Source organism: Hyla sarda, chromosome 9, assembly GCF_029499605.1.
Source record: "Hyla sarda isolate aHylSar1 chromosome 9, aHylSar1.hap1, whole genome shotgun sequence".
In the NCBI taxonomy this organism is placed as follows: Eukaryota; Metazoa; Chordata; class Amphibia; order Anura; family Hylidae; genus Hyla; species Hyla sarda.
In genome coordinates this window covers 107,357,921-107,378,041 of record NC_079197.1, presented here as the reverse complement: position 1 = coordinate 107,378,041, position 20,121 = coordinate 107,357,921, and the positions used below count along the sequence as shown (strand labels likewise).

The 20,121-nt window shown below is 41.9% G+C and overlaps 1 protein-coding gene across 1 annotated transcript in view; it reads right to left on the bottom strand.

Annotated features, from left to right (window-relative positions):
- RNF128 (ring finger protein 128) overlaps positions 1-20,121 on the bottom strand; it is a 68,767-nt gene that overhangs the window by 17,459 nt on the left and 31,187 nt on the right. Inside the window, exon 3 of the mRNA XM_056540123.1 lies at positions 10,225-10,296. Coding sequence (XP_056396098.1) covers positions 10,225-10,296 — 72 coding nt within the window. The remainder of the gene's footprint in view (positions 1-10,224; positions 10,297-20,121) is intronic.

Genomic DNA, 20,121 nt, shown 5'->3' with positions numbered 1-20,121 from the left:
CAGTAGTAACATGGCTTGACCGTTAGGGAGACTTCTAAATCCCTAATTTTTACTTGAGTTGGTAGCCGAAAAATTGTACATTTTCAAAATGTCCTAGTAAATGTTATCAGAGAACAGTCATGACATGCTGCAAATGCTGGGGGAGGATTGTTTGTGTTCTAAAACGATAGAGAATTAAAATGTGGGATCACATAATTAGACTGTAATATTCAGAAGCACTTGATTAACCCCTTAAGGACTCAGCCCATTTTGGCCTTAAGGACTCAGACAATTTAATTTTTACGTTTTCATTTTTTCCTCCTCGCCTTCTAAAAATCATAACTCTTTTATATTTTCATCCACAGACTAGTATGAGGGCTTGTTTTTTGCGCCACCAGTTGTCCTTTGTAATGACATAACTCCTATCATAAAATGTATGGCGCAACCAAAAAACACTATTTTTGTGGGGAAATTAAAACGAAAAACACAATTTTGCTAATTTTGGAAGGTTTCGTTTTCACGCCGTACAATTTGTGATAAAAATGACGTGTGTTCTTTATTCTGAGGGTCAATACGATTAAAATGATACCCATTATTATATACTTTTATATTATTGTTGTGCTTAAAAAAAATCACAAACTTTTTAACCAAATTAGTACATTTATAATCCCTTTATTTTGATTACCTCTAACTTTTTTATTTTTCCGTATAAGCGGCGGTATGGGGGCTCATTTTTTGCGCCATGATCTGTACTTTTTTTTATACCACATTTGCATATAAAAAACTTTTAATACATTTTTTTATAATTTTTTTTATATAAAATGTATTAAAAAAGTAGCAATTTTGGACTTTTTTTTTCGTTCACGCCGTTCACCGTACAGGATCATTAACATTTTATTTTAACATTAACATTACATTACCAAATATGTCTATAAAATTTATTTTTTTTACACTTTTTGGGGGTAAAATAGGAAAAAACGGACGTTTAACTTTTTTATTGGGGGAGGGGATTTTTCACTTTTTTTTACTTTTATATTTTTTTTTACATTTTTTTTTACACTTGAATAGTCTCCATAGGGGACTATTCATAGCAATACCATGATTGCTAATACTGATCTGTTCTATGTATAGGACATAGAACAGATCAGTGTTATCGGTCATCTTCTGCTCTGGTCTGCTCGATCTCAGACCAGAGCAGAAGACGCCAGAAGCCGGACAGAGGCAGGTGAGGGGACCTCCGTGCGGCGTTCTGAATGATCGGATCCCCGCAAATTGCGCACTGCCGCAGATGTCGGGATCTGTATTGATCCCGGCACCTGAGGGGTTAATGGCGGACGCCCGCGAGATCGCGGGCCTCGGCCATTGCCGGCGGGTCCCTGGCTGCGATCAGCAGCCGGGATCAGCCGCGCATGACATGGGCATCGCTCCGATGCCCGCGGTTATGCACAGGATGTAAATGTACGTCCTGGTGCGTTAAGTACCACCGCACCAGGTCGTACATTTACGTCCTGCGTCCTTAAGGGGTTAAAGGAGTACTCCGGAGCGCTGGTACTTTAAAAAAAAAGTAATGATAGCTCTTTCAAAGACCTTTCCAACGATACCTCATTTGTCAAATTTGGCCCAGCCATTCTCTTGTAATTGTCACCTGTAGCAGTAAGCAGCCATGTCATAAAGACTACATTTCCCATGACTCCCTGCGCCAGCTTCCTGTTAGCTGCTGCTCTCTCCCCCTCCTCTCCCCCCCCCCCCCCCCCAGGAAATTATAATAAATTATAATAAAGTAACACCCACAGCTCCTTCCCTCCTTCCATGTGCCCACTAGCGCAGTGTTTCCCAACCAGGGTGCCTCCAGCTGTTGCAAAAATACAACTCCCAGTCCGAGCATGCGGGGAGATGTAGTTTTGCAACAGCTGGAGGGTCCACAGCTGGGAGACCACTTTCTTACACATGTATCCATGTTAGAGCAGGGCTATAGAGTTTGGGGTGACCCCACAAAGCTGCTTCACTACAGACTCCCTAAAGTTAAAGGGGCTCCCCCATTACAACACACACTATATATAATGCATTCCTGCAAACAGTGCCCATGCTGCCCCCAGTTCTGCAAAGTAACTCACTGCTCCTTGCACTGGGCACCCCAACCCCAGAAAGTCCAGGCTGTGCCCCCTCCTCACCTGGCACACCTGCCCCTTCTCCCCTGCAGGGGGCTCCTCTCTCTCCCACTCACACACAACTAATGAAAGTTTTGCCGGTGGCAGAGCATGCTGCCAGTGCCGCCCTCCCCCGGTCTGTAGTGTCACTCACCACGGAGACTGAGGGATGATGCCCGCCACTCTGCCCTGCTGTCACCGCCGCCTCCACTTGTGGCTCCTCTGCCGTCCTCCTCCTCCCGGACCCCAGGTCCGCGCAGCTGTAGTGTCGGAGAACACACAGGCGCGCCCCCGAGACCTGAGGCTTCCGGGCGGGGCGGATCATATACTGGGAGAGAGGGCGAGATCAGCAGCTAAAGGGAGGCACAGGGTATAGGGAGAGCAGGGGGTGCTGGAGCGGTGTACAGTGTATATAGTACTCGAGGAACAGTATATAGAAGTACATTCTATGTAGCGCAGGCGCAGCACTACGCAAATAGCGTAGGGCTAATGTAGGCAGCGATAGGAGCCTAGCATTAGCCCTACGCTATTTGCGTAGTACTGCGCATGCGCAGAATAAATTAACTTTGGGGGAGTAGCCGACTCCGGGCTGGGAGGCCGGCACAGCCCGCAGTGACTCATGGGAACGATGAGTCACCGGGCGAAGATGGCAGCGGATCAAGAAGAAATACAGGTCGAGCGTCATCAGAAGACCCAGCTTCCGGCCGGAGAGAAAAGCGAGAAGAAGACCGGGAAGAAGACCATATGGAAAACCGTGAGTATACAGTGACCCCCGACCTACGATGGCCCCGACATATGATGAAATCGACATACGATGGCCTCTCAGAGGCCATCGCATGTCGATGTCAGCATCGACATACAATGCTTTTTTATGTCGGGACCATCGCATTAAGTGCTATCCGGCAGCGCCAAATGCTTAAGCTGCTGCCGGATAGCAGCTTAATGTTCCCCGTGTGGTGCGGTAAGTATTACTTACCCCTCCACGATGCTCCGGGGTGCCCTCAGGGTCCAGCGCTGGTCTTCCGGTGTCTTCTCGGCCCTCTCCGATGACGTCAATACGCTGCTGCGCACGTCATCCAATGTGAATGGCGTACGCAGCGGCGTAATGACGTTGCTACGCAGGCCCAGTAAGGCCTTGCGGAAGACAGAAGAGGACTGGAGAAGACCAGAAGAGCCCAGCGGAGACCCGGGATCACCATCGGGAGCGGCGGGGACACCATCTCGAGCGGCGGGGACAGGCGAGTACAGCTTCCTATACTTTACATTGTACGAATCCCTCAACATACGATGGATTCGACAAACGATGGCTCGTTTGGAACAAATTACCATCGTATGTTGAGGGACCACTGTATTAGAATGTTATAACTTTGCCTCATGCTACAATTCCCCTATAAAAAGGTTAGCTTCGGAGTACTCCTTTAAGCTACATGTGACCATGTCGTTCATTGCTTTACAAACACTTCAGTCATTTACTTGGAACCAGAAGTCCCATTTGGAATTACATGGTATTGTGCCAAGAAATACAGAGAAATGCCTTTGCACACTTAGCTTCCACTTGGTGTTAGAACTTTACGACAATCTCTTTATTGCTGTGAATAATTTCTACATAGACTTTACCAGGGAGTATACTGATTTAGTGATTATGTTATAAATATAATTGACAAGTATACATTAAAGGAGTACACTGCCAAAAGGATAGGGGATAATATGTCTGATCCCGGGGGTCCTGCCGCAATCCCAAGGCCAGCAGAGGTAGCATCCAGGACACGGAAGCTTGGAGCTTCCATGTTAGTGACGTCATGCCACGTCCCCTCTATGTCTATGGGAGGGGGCGTGGCGGCTAGTACGTAGCAGTCATACCTCCTCCTATAGACATGAATGGGGGGGGGGCGTGGCAGCTGTAGTCGCCAGTCAAGTAGTCATCGTGCAGTGGCGGGACACCCACGATTAGACATCTTATCCCATAGGGGATAAAATATTTTCCAGCGGAGAACCCCTTTAATGTTTTATTTATTTATTTATTTTTACATTCAGAATACGCAGTTTAAATGTCACTGGCTAATGTCGGGGCTAATCCATGTCCTGCCTTCTCAATGCATTTCTATATTAATTCATGTGTATTTTAAAAGGGGTTTTACCATGATTCACTTTCCACAGCAAACAAATGGGCACTGTCAGATTCAAAAACTTTTTTATTTGTTGTTACTGATGAAAATGAAAAACCTTTTGTAATATAGTTGTTTAAAAAAAAAAAATTACCAGTCAACCAACCAGTCCTGCAGAAGAAGCAGCTTGTCCATGAGTCATGGAAAAAAAAAATGACTGACAGGCTGCATGAGCAGACACACCAATCCCTTCCCACCACCATCAAAAAACACAAAAAAACATAATTGGGCACTGTCATTAAAATTATTTTTTTGCATATGATACAGCAGGTAAAATAAGATTTTTAATTTACTCCCTGTAAAATTAATAATAATAATAATAATATTTTTTTTGTCACTTTCATGGCTTTATAAATCTGGTCACTAGGGGTCTCCCTTCTGGTCCAGACCGCATTCTGTCTGCTCAAAAGCACAGACTTTGGTCTCCTGCTGGACTGGCAGGAGACAAAACTTAGAAAGTGTGGTCTGGCCATAGGCAGTGAATAGCACTCACTGTCCCAGTTTCATACACAAGGGAAGGGGAGAAAAAAAAAAAAGACACACAAGCACTCCTGGTGAAGTATGAAAGGCACAGATAGGGCATTACAGGATAAGGACACTTACCCTGTGACATTGTGCTGAGAGCACAATATCTGTATGCGCGTATAGTATACAATGGGGTCCTGCAGCTTGGTTCCTCCCAATCCAGGATGCCTTCTGGTTCGGTATTGGTAGACACATGTAAAAGCTAAAAATTTAACTTTTTCAATTGCCAGACCTAGTCACCTCGTCAGTTCAAAAGGATTGTAAACCAGGTTAATAAAATATAATTTATTGAAAGCAAATAATTCGTTTCTGGCCCGGAGTGGGCCCTTCGTCAGGACTAGGTGCTGACGAAGGGCCCACTCCTGGCCAGAAACACGTTGATATTTGCTTTCAATAAATTATATTTTATTAATCTGGTTTACAATCCTGTTGAATTGACAAAGTGACTAGGTCTGGTGCTTGAAAAAGTTTAATTTTCTGCTTTTACTTGTGTCTTTTTCATACACAAGCAGAGCGCGAATGCTATTCACTGCCTATGGCCAGACAGCACTTCCTGAGTTTGGTCTACTGCCAGGAGACCAAAGTCTGTGCTTTCTGGACCAGAAGGGAGACCCCTAGTGGCCAAATCTATAAGGCAATGAAATTGACATAAGACTTTTTTTTTTATTTTTTATTTTTTTTTACAGGGAGTAAATGACAAATCTTATTTATTTTACCTGCTGTATCATATGCAAAAAAATTTATGACAGTGCCCATTTAAGTCTTTCAGTACTTAGCTGCTGTATGCTTCAAAGGAAGTTGTGTAGGTCTTTGAATCAGACACACTGCTTGCTGATGCCCCCTCTGTCCACGTCAAGGACTGTCCAATTCAAACCACAAGAGCAATATTTCCTACACTGAATTGTTCCTGGCAAAAACAGATGTGGCAGCAGGGGGCACCATGTGAATGGAGAGAACTATACAACTTCCTTCAGGACTTACAGAATTTTTTTTTATTGAAGGGATTTAAAGGGGTATTCCAGGCCAAAACTGTTTTTTATATAATCAACTGGCTTCGGAAAGTTAAACAGATTTGTAAATTACTTCTATTAAAAAATCTTAATCCTTCCAATAGTTATTAGCTTCTGAAGTTGAGTTGTCATTTTCTGTCTAACTGCTCTCTGATGACTCACGTCCCAGGAGCTGTGCAGTTCCTATGGGGATATTCTCCCATCATGCACAGCTCCCGGGACGTGACAATCATTGAGCAGTTAGACAGAAAACTTCAGAAACTAATAACTATTGGAAGGATTAAGATTTTTTAATAGAAGTAATTTACATATCTGTTTAACTTTCCGGAGCCAGTTGATATATATAAAAAAAAAGGTTTTGCCTGGAATACCCCTTTAAGTCCTGACATCAATGGAATTTTAAAACAAATAAAAAACGTACACAGCAGATGACAGTGTGAACTATGATGTGTATTTTCATTGAAAACAAAGGGATACACACTCCATGTGTTTTGCCACATGCATTTTGGTGCGCAACATGGGCCACAGATGCAGTGGGAACACTACCTTAAGCTAAGGACACATGTTGAAAGGTCTAAAATGTGCAGAAATACAACCTTGTTTGTTCTAGGAGTCATTTGTCTACTTGGTAGGATATCATACTTTTAAACAGCAACATTATACTACAAGGACTACAAAAGGCAAATGAGACCATAGAAACTGTTCTGGAGGGTATATGCAAGATACGGTACATGTGCTCAGGGTGTAAACCTTACTAAACAGTTATGATCGTAGGTAAAGGTCATATCATGTACGGTGTTGTGTTACACTAAATAGCTAAATCTGTTTGATTCACTAAACTGTATGTATGATCAGGTTACATCAGTGTACTTCTCATAGGGCAGGATATGCAGGGTATTCAGGTTCCTTTGCAAGTAAAACAGGTGCTCAAAAATAGGAGCATTGTGACATATTAGAAATTGATCCCAGCAGACGTAACAATGTCTAAGTAAAATCTACAGGCTGGCTCCTTGTTTAAAAGTTCCAATCACAATCAGCTTATTTTATTGTTTCTGACATATGGAAATTTCTAGACAAACCCTGAACACATAAAGGTGTTGTCCAGAGCTGAATTTTTTATATTATTATCACAATATAACAATAATATTATAACATAATTATAATATTATTGCAATAATAATAATCAATATTTGTCATTGCTCTAGTCATCTTCTGATGACAAGCTGACCCTGCAGGAACTGTCGTATCTTCCAAAGACTGTCTGAGATGGTCAACTCTGTGGCTATTATTTGGCTTACTGGGCAGTTTCTGTAGGGTCAGCATATCGTCAGAACAGCAGCGGTAAGTATGCTTTATCATTATTTTTTTGTAGCACCCAGGGACTTTATTTTTTTAAGAATGAAATTGCCCCAATGTTTCCGCAATAGGGAAATTATATTGTGCTCTCCATTAGCAACATTGATATATATATATATATATATGATAATTGACAATTCTACAGCACTGAGAAACATGTTGGTGCTATATAGACTATAGGACAAAAATAAGGGTTTAGACTTGTGTCCCTCCAGCTGTTGAAACATTACAACTCCCAGCATGCCTGTACAGCCTAAGGCTGCCTGGGCATGCTGGGAGTTGTAGTTTTGCATCAGCTGGAGGGATACTGGTTGGAAAACCCTGGTTTAGACACTTGGTAGGGTGCCATGGGCTCCTTTGTTACGGTGGCTGGCTAAAGGTCTCCAATGATATCAGCTCAGATGGGGAAAAAAAGGGACAGATCTAATGATCTCAAAAATACATGGGCATCTTGTTGATAAAGGAGTTCAATGGAAACCAGTAAAAAAAAAATTTTATTACAAAAAACAGAACAAAACCCCTGAATTCCATGATGATTCCATTACAGAATATGCTTAGAGATGTAAAAAAAAGGGGTATTACGGGTTTAGCTAGCCTAAGCACTATGGATGAGATTTAACAAAACCTGTCCAGAGGAAAAGTTGTTGAGTTGCCCATGGCAACCAATCAGATCGCTTCTTTCATTTTTAACCTGTTAAGGACCTAGGGCGTACCTGGGTCCTTTCCCTTTCTATAACGCGGGGCCACGGCATGACCCCGCGTCATAGCGGGTCGGGTCTGGCTTCTAACACTCTAACAATGGCCAAGACCCATGGCTAATAGTGCGTGGCACTGATTGCGGTGCTGCACGCTATTAACCCTCAAAGTTGATCGCCGCGTCTAAAGTGAAATTAAACCACCCCGGCTAGCTCAGGGGCTGTTCGGCACTGCCGTGATGAAATCGCAGCATCCTAAACAGCTGTAGAACACGAGGAGGGTCCCCTTACCTGCCTCCTGGTGTCCGATCGCCGAATGACTGCTCAGTGCCTGAGATCCAGGCATGAGCTGTCAAGCGACAGAATCCTTGATCACCGGTTTCCTATGAGAAACCATTGATCAATGTAAAAGATCAGTGTGTGCAGTGTTCTAGCCCCCTATAAACATGTGGTATCGCCACGTGCGGAAATGTCTGAATTATAAAAATATATATTGTTAATTAAAGCCCACAGTCAATGGCGTATGCACAAAAATATTCCAAAGTCCAAAATAATGTATTTTTGGTCACTTTTTCTATCATGAAAAAATTAATAAAAAGGGATCAAATAGTCCGATCAATACAAAAATGGTACCAATAAAAACTTCAGATCATGGCGCAAAAAATTATCCCTATACTGCCCCATACATTAAAAAAGTTATAGGGGTCAGAAGATTACAATTTTAAGTGTATACATTTGCCTGCATGTAGTCATGATTTTTTCCAGAAGTACGACAAAATCCAACATATATAAGTAGGGGATCATTTTTATTGTATGGACCTACAGAACAAAGATTAGTTGCCAATTTTTAAAAAAAAAATGTACTGCGTAGAAACGGAAGCCCCCAAAATAGTTTCTTCTTCAATTTTGTCGCACAATGATTTTCTTTTCTGTTTCGTCATAGATTTTTTTGTAAAATGACTGATTTATTTGCAAAGCAGAATTAGTGGCGCAAAAAATAAGCCATCATATGTATTTTTAGGTGCAAAATTGAAAGAGTTATGATTTTTTAAAGGTAAGGAGGAGAAAATGAAAGTGCAAAAACCGATAAACCCCTGTCCTTAAGGGGTTAAAGAGGCCTGTAAAAAATGAAAGAAGTGATCTGATTGGTTGCTATGGGCAACTCAGCAACTTCTCCTCTGGGCAGGTTTTGATAAATCTCCCCCATTATAACTACTAAAAATGTATTTTTTATTTATTTTTCCTTTCAGAAATGTGATGTCTACTCTTAGTTTGTCTCTCTTGCCTCTCATTGTCTAAAGCCTTTATATGTTTACATAGACCTCAATGTATATAGCAGAACTCCCTCCCACACGGAGAGGACCCAGAGATTTCATTTTGAGAAAAGAACTTCCAACAGGAGTCAATGACAAAGCTTTAGTAACAGATGGCAGTGGTCCAGTACAGAGAATTACCGTATTTTTTGCCGCATAAGACGCACTTTTTCTTCCCCAAAACTGGGGGGAAAAAGGTCGGTGCGTCTTATACGGCGAATACACCCCTATCGTGGCGGTCCCTGCGGCCATCAACAGCCGGGACCTGCGGCTAATACAGGACATCACCGATCGCGGTGATGCCCTGTATTAACCCTTCAGACACGGCGATCAAAGCTGACCGCTGCGTCTGAAGGGAAAGTGACACTAACCCGGCTGCTCAGTCGGGCTGTTCGGGACCGCCGCGATTTCACCACGGCGGTCCCGAACAGCCGACTGAATAGCCGGGTTAGTGCTTAAAGGACACCGGGAGGGACCTTACCTGCCTCCTCGGTGTCTTCTCCGTTCAGGGATCCCCTGTATGGCCGGCGCTCTCCTTCCTTGTCATCACATCGTCGCGTACGTGCGTCGGCGTGCGTAATGACGTGATGGCGGCGACGGAGAGCGAGGATACCCGGCCGGCAGCAGAGACGTTCCAAAGCGACGGCGACAGCGATGGAGCGACATCCAGGGCAGCGGTGACGGGTCCGGAGCGGCGGGGACACGAGAGTATTACCTCCTATGCAGTGGTCTTCAATCCGCGGACCTCCAGATGTTGCAAAACTACAACTCCCAGCATGCCCGGACAGCCAACGGCTGTCCGGGCATGCTGGGAGTTGTAGTTTTGCAACATCTGGAGGTCCGCAGGTTGAAGACCACTATTGGGTTCAAAATCTTGATTTTTTAAGATTTTGCCCCTAAAAATTGGGTGCGTCCTATAGGACGAAAAATACGGTAAAACCCTTGTTATCATTGATCAAGTATTATACAGTATATAACATTTTAAAACATAACTCTTAGTATTAGAATAACAGAATCCTGCTACCCTACATTACCTTATCTCCTTGCTTGATGGTGCGCAACTGCAGTTGACCAATTGCTTTTTTAGCTTCATCTTTTAACTTTTTCTGGAAGAGAAAAACATAGCAGTTCAAAAAGGAGCTGAACATTGTACACGGAAGAAGGTCTTTATATACACAAGACAGTTTTAACACTTTTCAATGTAGTCACTGTGGCAATACAGACAAACAATTTCCATAGCTACATGAAAAACAGTGTTTGCTACCTGTTTAGCTTGTCATGTAGGACTCCTTATAGTGAACTGACTGGCGCTCTTTAGGTCAGAGGTGAATGGTTGCACCGAATACCTAGCTTTTTAAAGTCAGAAAGTAATTGTAAGAGTAAATACTTTATTCTATTGTGGTAGCGAGGGGGATGTAGGGTATGGGGAGTGTAGCTGTGCGGGTATTAAAGGGTGCTTGTTAACCCTTGCTATTCATGACGCCAGGGGGAGGGCTCCTCAAACTTTTCCTACCGCCGCCCTTCCCAGGAACGATAGGGAGGTAGATGATGATAGGTTTGAGGTAGTGAGTAATAATGGATTGTCCACAACCAGAAAGCTTCTGTAAACAGTGTTAACTTTACTGAAGATTTTCTGTACACTTCATTAACATAACAGTCTCTGATCAATACACCAGCTTCCTTTTGGAGATTGACAATGGTTGGGACTTTAGCTTTAAAAGTCTTTAGTCTATTGCGCTCTTCCACTGGATTTAGGGGAATTAGTTGCGGTCCAGTAGTCACGCTAGCATTAGCAGGAATTAGAGTAAAACTCATGATTTTTTGGTACCGGGACACCACACTATCATCTTTTAAGTGTGGTAGGGTCACACATAGCACATCCACAGTGGGTCTCCCCTGAGACCATACCCTAAAAAGAAAGAAGGAATCCCAAACCAGCCCAGTTTTTTAAAAATTTTTATTCTGAACATTATCTGATAAAAACACCTATGTATATGTGATTGCAAGCAAAGGTTGTGGGCAAATTGTATTATTCTGGTTACTAGTATGAACGTCATGGAACATACTCTCCTTAGAACGTTGTTTAAGTAAGCTTACTCCTTGGCCTGTAATGCCAGATTCTTTACAGTTCACTGAAAATGGTAACACATGATTTAAAGAGAATCTGTCATCTTTATTTGCTAGCAAGATATCTGCAAACACAGTTGGATTGCTGTTAGGGTATAAAGGCAAACTCTACCTTCTGGAGCTGATGATGGATGCCAAGATGGCAACCACTATGAGCTCTAGAAAAGGCAGTGTTTGCGTTTATACCCTAACAGCAATCCAACTGTGTCTGCAGCTCTTAGCACCAAGTAGTTTTAACAAACCTTCTGTGTCATAGAGATAGAAAGATATATATATTTATAGATCTTTCTATCCATCTTTCTGGTTTGGTTTTATAAGGGTGCGTTCACACGCTTTGTTTTTGCAGGTTTTCCGATGCGTATTTGAAAGGGTGTGGGCTCTTCTTGGCTGTCCATAGCAGATTTTCTGCGGCGGAATTTACACTGCGGAAAATCAGCCGCAGTCCCTACTGACTTCAATAGGGCTTGTGGCGGATCTTCCGCAGCGTAAATTCCTCCGTGGAAAATCTGTTGCGGATAGCTGAGAAGAGCCCGCACCCTTTCAAATACGCAGCGGAAAACCCGCAAAAACAAAGAGCGTGCGAACGCACCCTAAGACAGGTGTATCATTGCAGCACAATGTCCGTGCTGTGTACAGGAGTACAGTATAGTTCAAAGAGGGAAGAATATGGCAATTACCCTTTAAGGTCTGCTTGGGTTTGAACAAAGGATACGGGCAATATATTCATAGGCTTAGAAGGATACCACGATTTGTTTTGTTTTGTCAGATTTTTCAGATGCCACAGCGCCCTCATCCTTCTGTAAGAGAACCCTCCCTCTGTTCTCTGTGGATGTGCCCAGCACTCCTACCTTCTTATCCTAGGGCAGACATCTGCACCCTATATGGCTGCTTTCCCCTCGGACCCAGGCCACATGCAGCCCTTAATAACATCTTTGCTTTAAAGCCAATACACACAAATCATAATTTCTATAGGAAGATGTGTCAGACTACTGGGATTAGCTTGGTCGTTCTTTCGGTCTTTATTAGAAATAAGCGAACTTACAGTAAATTCGATTCGTCACAAACTTCTCGGCTCGGCGGTTGATGACTTTAGCCTGCATAAATGAGTTCAGCTTTCAGGTGCTCCGGTGGGCTGGAAAAAGTGGATACAGTCCTAGAAGAGAGTCTCCAGCCCACCGGAGCACCAGAAAGCTGAACTCATTTATGCAGGCTCAAGTCAGCAAACGCTGAGCCGAGAAGTTCGTGACGAATCAAATTTACTGTAAGTTCGCTCATCTCTAGTCTTTATACCATCTAAGGCTGGGTCCACACTACGTTTTGTCCCATACGGGAGCGCATACGGCAGGGGGGAGCTAAAAGCTCGCGCTCCCGTATGTCACCGTATGCGCTCCCGTATGTCATTCATTTCAATGAGCCAACCGGAGTGAAACGTTCGGTCGGCTCATTTTTGCGCCGTATGCACTTTTACAACCGGACCTAAAACTGTGGTCAACCACGGTTTTAGGTCCGGTTGTAAAAGCGCATACGGCGCAAAAATGAGCCGACCGGACCGAACGTTTCACTCCGGTCGGCTCATTGAAGTGAATGACATACGGGAGCGCATACGGTAACATACGGGAGCGCGAGCTTTTAGCTCCCCCCTGCCGTATGCGCTCCCGTATGGGACAAAACGTAGTGTGGACCCAGCCTAATGCAGGGAAGCCCTACTGTAAGGCTCGGTTTACATTATGAAACTTCCGAGTGGAATTCCGTTTAGAAATTCGGATGCAGGAGAATCCCATTGCTGGCAACAGGATTCTGCTGCACAGTGCACAATATGGATTTTCGCCGTTAAAAGAATGATCTTGCTAATTCTTTTTTGATGGAGTCCACCTACAGTACATGTCGTCTATGGAGCGGCAACACACACATGGTCCTAGCCTCATTTAGAATCTCCAGCCAGAATTTTTCCGTCCTGAAATTTGGTAGTGTGAACTTAGCCTAATACTGACCTCTGTACCCATGATTGTTTTCCCAAGAAGTTAAATCTAGAATAGATAGAACCACATTAACTGCTGTAGATTAGCTGCATTTATAGTACAATCCCCAAGTTCATTAGTCTAGATTGTTGGGTAGGAGTGTAAATATATATCAGATTCCAGGTATAGCAGAGGTCATTCATTTAAAGGGGTACTCCAGTGAAAACCTTTTATTTTTTTTTTTTTTAAACCAACTGGTGCCAGAAAGTTAAACAGATTTGTAAATTACTTCTATTAAAAAATCTTAATCCTTCCTGTACTTATTAGCAGCTGAATACTACAGTGGAAATTATTTTCCATTCGAAACACAGAGCTCTCTGCTGACATCACGTGCACAGTGCTCTCTGCTGACATCTCTGTCCATTTTAGGAACTGTCCAGAGTAAAAGGAAATCCCCATAGCAAACATATGCTGTTCTGGACAGTTCCTAAAATGGACAGAGATGTCAGCAGAGAGCACTGTGCTCGTGATATCAGCAGAGAGCTCTGTGTTTCAAAAAGAACAGAATTTCCTCTGTAGTATTCAGCAGCTAATAAGGACAGGAAGGATTATGATTTTTTTTAAATAAAAGTAATTTACAAATTTGTTTAACTTTCTGGCACCAGTTGATTTAAAAAAATAAAAAAATAAAAAAATAAAAGTTTTCACCGGAGTAGCAGAGAGACCAAACAGAGAGAAAACGGTAGAAGAAGCAGGTAGCTGGGTAACAATCAAGTGAGCACTTTAAGTTGTTGACAAAAAAATAAAAACAAACATGTAGGCTAAATAAGAATAATGTATTGAAGTATCCCGTTGGGTTAATCGCTCATGGCAACATTCATTTGTGTGTTATTTAGTATAGCCATGATCATCATTGAATACACACTCATAGCATTAGATCTGTAAGTCCCCCAGTGTCACAGAACACAATTATCAAAAAATAATACTATCTATACCAGTGGTCTTCAACCTACAGACCTCCAGATGTTGCAAAACTACAACTCCCAGCATGCCCGGACAGCCGTTGGCTGTCCGGGCATGCTGGGAGTTGTAGTTTTGCAACATCTGATGGTCCGCAGGTTGAAGACCACTGATCTATACCATGCAGCCATTACCCATATCAAATGCTTTGGAAATTGCATATCCACCATTGGGGGAAAAGTTAGGGGACCAAGTCGCCATTACTAAGTAGTGTTGAGCGGCATAGGCCATATTCGCGAATATATGGACGAATATTCGCATATTCGTTATATCGTTTTATTTTCGCGTATGCGAAAATTGACATATGTGAAAATTAGCATATACAAAATTAGCATACACGAAAATTCGCATATGCGAAAATGTGCATATGCTACTTTTCGCATATGCGAATTTACGCGCGCCAGTCTCGCACAGTAGTATTACAGCCTTCTTTACACCACACAAGCTGGAAGCAGAGAGGGGTGATCACTGTGATGTGTACTGTGAAGAAAAAAAAAAAATACGAATATTCGTAATTACGAATATATAGCGCTATATTCGCGAAATTCGCGAATTCGCGAATATACAATATTCGCGAATAATATTCGAATTGCGAATATTCGCGAGCAACACTATTACTAAATTGTGCTGCGGATTTATAGGTTTGTGTTTACTTTACCTCATATAGTACATTACTCTGGGAATAGGTTTAGAACATGATTTCATTGCCTGCTAGCAGAGATTCTGCACCTAGTGTAGTATTGTCTGGGATTTTGCTTAGTCATTCCACTGTGCTGTTTATTTTGGCATTAAATGGAACCTGTCACATTAAAAAAGCAATCTATTCTGCAGGCATCATGTTATAGAGCCGATCGGCATATTTTTATAGGATGATTTATTTATTCATGTGAATATCTGCTCATTCCGGGGTATGTAGTCAAGAATTGCAAACAATTGGGTGTATTTTAAAAGGGGTACTCCACCCCTAGACATCTATAGGGGATAAGATGTCTTATCGTGGGGGTCCGGCTGCACCCGGCGTTCGTTTAGAGCGTTCGGTTCAGCGCCGGAGGCCGATGATGTCATGGTCATGCCCACTCGTGATGTTACAGCCATACCCCCCTCAATGCAAGTCTATGGGAGGGGAGTGGCAGATGTCACGCCCCCTCCCATAGACTTAAATTGAGGGGGTGTGGCCGTGATGTCATGAGACTCCACCCCCACATCGTCAGTCTTGTTCCGGGAACCGGATGTCTGGGGTGCCGCAGCAGAGATGGCGGTGGTAAGACCCCCGGGATAAGATGTCTAGCGGTGTAGTACCCCTTTAAGCTGCCAAGTAAAATCTCAAGCTTTCTGCAAGTGAGTAAAACAATGGCATCACTGATCTCTCATTCCCATCATAGACCTGAGACTGTGCATTAACATCTCACACTAGGCTGGTATGGCTTACATCTCATGTATGTGGGCAAATACAAGATTAAAATCAAATCAGAGGAGTTTCGTTTAGGGAATCCTTACTTGCAGTACAAAATGGCATTAACTGGGCAGCTGGTCTGCTTAAAGGGGTACTCCGGTGAAAACCTTTTTTCTTTTAAATCAACTGGTGGCAGAAAATTAAACATATTTGTAAATTACTTCTATTAAAAAAGCTTAATCCTTCCTGTACTTATTAGCTGCTGAATACTACAGAGGAAATTATTTTCTTTTTGGAATGCTCTCTGATGACATCACGAGCACAGTTCTCTCTGCTGACGTTATTATAATAATAATAATAACAACGCTTTATTTATTGTTGTCCTTAGTGGGATTTGAACCCAAGTCCCCAGCACTGCAAGACAGCAGTGCTAACCACTGAGCCACCATACTGCCCTTAGCATACATCTGCTATGCATGGTTGCTAAAATTGACAGAGATGTCAGCAGAGAGCACTGTGCTCGTGATGTCATCAGTGTTCCAAAAAGAAAGGAATTTCCTCTGTAGCATTCAGCAGCTAATAAGTACTGGAAGGATTAAAAATTTTTAATAATAGAAGTCATTTACAAATATGTTTAACTTTCTGCCACCAGTTGATTTAAAAGAAAAAAGGTTTTCACCGGAGTACCCCTTTAAAGGGAACCTGTCTCATTGAAAATGCAACGCAGTCTGCAGCCATCTTGTTATAGAGCAGGTAAGAAAATTGGAATATAGTATTGTCAGAAAAGTTCCAGGACAGTTAGTCATTTATTCATGTAAATATCTGTTTATTCTGGGCTAAGTAGTCATGTGGGTGGAGCTAATCAGTGATTGACAGCTGGCTGTGTATAAGAATGCATTAGATAGGTGTTAATCACCGAGTAGTAATACACATGAGTATTTCCAGGATAACTTAACCCACTAAAACAATACATCAATCTGCTCAGCTCCTCTTGCTCTATAACATGATGCCTGCAGATCGGACTCCCCAGAACAAAGGAACAATAAGACGACCTGACACTTTTATAGTAAAAAGGCAAAAAACTTATTTCACATTGTACATAGATGCTTTGCATAAAACACGTCTAAGCGGAATAGCCAAATATGGAAAAACCACATAGTAACAACCCTTTTTAAATAGTCCACCCCCTACTAGGAATAAAAAGGAAGAACGTTTTTTACAAATCAATTTCAAAGAGGACAAGAGCATGGACGTAGTTATCTGTACATCCCAGGTGTTAGCACGGATCTGTACAAATGGTCAAATTCCACAAGCGCAGAAGGTCCAGAGATAGTCTGTGCCAGTCACCCATCTGACAGATCAATCACCTTACAGAAGCATGACACAAAGCCAGCTTGTTCATCACAGGAGGAATTACATTGTACTATTACACAGACCTGTCTCCGGCCGACACAATAAATATTGCCTAACAGATCTGGTCATCTCATCAGCTACATTTACTATGGACTTCTTCTTATACACCTCATTTACTGGTTACTGTCTATATTCATTGTTACATTATTTTAACGTTACATATTTAAAACAGACCTCAAGGTTTCTACCACATTTCTGATTATTCCATAGGGTTCTTTTTTTTTGCCAGCTTATCTTCCATAATACAATATACAAAAAAAATATACAGTACCCAAAACAGAAGGGTGACAAAATAATAAAAATAAAAAAAAAAAAGACCCAAAGCACAGATATTTGCCTTTCTTGCTCCCACTCTGCATTATACTCCCTGTGCAGTCTGTTGGCACAAGTTTAATATGGGGAATAATTGGCACATATCTGGTGTTTTGGCATCTGTCACACAAAATGGGACAGTTGGTACCAATACTTATGACCTCTCATCTCACTATTAAAAAAAAAAGCCCACAGTAATATGTTAAAGGGGTACTCTGGTTAGAAAAAAAACATTTCCACCAACTGGTGCCAGAAAGTCAAACAGATTTGTAAATTACATCTATTTAAAATTATTTATCCTTCCAGTAATTATCAGCTGCTGTATTTTCTACAGGAAGGCGAGTCGTTCTTTTCTGACCACAGTGCTCTCTGCTGACACCTCTGTACATTTCAGGAACTGTCAGGAGCAGGAGTGGTTTGCTATGGGGATTTGCTACTGCTCTGAACAGTTCCTGACATGGACAGAGGTGTCAGCAGAGAGCACTGTGGTCAGACAGAAAACAACAACTCAACTTCCTCTGTAGTATACAGCATCTGATAAGTACTGGAAGGATTAAAATTAATAGTAGTAATTTACAAATCTCAAAAAGGAAAAAAAGTTATCCAGCTCGAAGGTCTTGATAAAACTTGTCATTTATTTAGATATCCATAAAAACAGTAGTCCACCATCACACGGGTGCAAAAACGCTGCGGATCTGATGCATTTCGGTCTCTCAGACCTTAATCATAGATCTGGTTATGGTTACCCTGCAGTGGTCTTAAAAACACTAGAATAATGTAGTACCCCTTTAAAATAAAAATTGTACTGCTCTTGGAATGTGACAACACAAAATAAAAATATTTTAAAATGTATTTTCCTGCATGCTAAAGCAAACACAAGTAAGCCAATCTTATGGGCATTATTCACGATTTCACTTTATATCTGTTCTCAGCCTGCTGTGCCTGCAGCTCTTAAAGGGGGTTCTTAAGGAATAGAAAAACAGAGCAAATTTCTTTTTAAACAGCACCACATCTACCCTTAGGTTATGTGTTTGGTATTACAACTTGGCTTCTTCCACTTCAATATAACTGAGCTGCAATAGCACTCCCAACCTGAAGACAGGAGTGGCACTATTTTCCTATAATATATATTATTTGGGCTATAATTAGCAATCATGTTCAGATTATTGATTTGACGTATTATTAGTGTAATGTTTTATATCCAGAAATTACATAAAGGGGTATTTCAGAATTTTGTTTTTATTTGGCTATACTACAGTGGCTGTAAAGTTTTTAGTGGTGTGTGTGTGTGTGTGTGTGTATGTGTGTGTGTGATGGTGGTCTTGCAATTTTTCTGTGATTTTGGCCCCAATATTTATTTTTAACAGCATACAAAATTCCTGTTGTCTCAGGTTTTCCCAGGTTGCAGTGCACTAGGTCAGGTGATGACAGGGAGCCTGTCCTGCTTCAATTGGTGGAGCGACCGCAAGGTGTGAGAGAGATCATGTAGGCACCCTGGTTAGAAAACACTGGTCTTTTGAATGGAATGCAGCTCATCTGTGTTTCAATGGGTGGGATGGCTGATGTGTGTGAGAGAGGAAAGTGACGCCACAGTGTTCTCTCACAACATAGCCATTTAGCCCCAAGACAAGCACAGATCCTTCCTAAGCAGGTCCATTACTGTCTGTATGAAAATCACCTTATAGTGGATAACCCCTTTAAGAAGGCTAAGCAGTGGTAACATAGCAGATGACTTGCACTCCTTCAGAGTTCTTCATTTATAGTCTTTTTTGTTCTAATAAAGTACGTCTCCCTTATTTGTGGGTAACACAGCTAACCATATATTGCATTCCAGTTCTCTTGTACAATAGATTGTAAAATAGAAGATTAATCTTATCTGAAGTATTAGTGTTCTGCTGTACTGTACAAGGGTGAAAGTACAGAGGTTTATGATAAAATAGTAAACATCGCGACAAAACAGACAAACCAGTCTAGTGGTCTATTCTATCCCATTCGTGCTATAGCCTTTTAGAGTTTAGTATCTACATAGCAGTGGTTCTGCATATATTGTACAAGTGTTACAGAAGGCATAAAAGCAGTATACAAAATGGTCTTCTATGATATTGTAATAGTAACTAAGATTGGATGCAAATATTAGGACCAGTAGGTTGCTCAGGTATTATACATTTCTGGGTGGATCCTATTGGCCAAGCTGTTGTAAACCAGACCTGGGTAGGAATGTAGACAATATTCTAGTTAGAAGTATCTTAAAGGGGTATTCCAGGCCAAAACTTTTTTTTTTTAAATATCAACTGGCTCCGGAAAGTTAAACAGATTTATAAATTACTTCTATTAAAAAATCCTATTCCTTCCAATAGTTATTAGCTTCTGAAGTTGAGTTGTTATTTCTGTCTAACTGCTCTCTGATGAATCACGTCCCGGGAGCTGTGCACTTCCTATGGGGATATTTTCCCATCATGCACAGCTCCCGGGACGTGACATCATCATTGAGCAGTTAGACAGAAAACTTCAGAAGCTAATAACTATTGGAAGGATTAAGATTTTTTAATAGAAGTCATTTACAAATCTGTTTAACTTTCCGCATCCAGTTGATATATATATAAAAAAAGGTTTTGCCTGGAATACTCCTTTAATCTCTGGCTTCTATAACCCATGAAGGGTCTTAGTAGTTTTTGGTTTTTCCAATTTAAGTCAGGCAGTCTATAGTC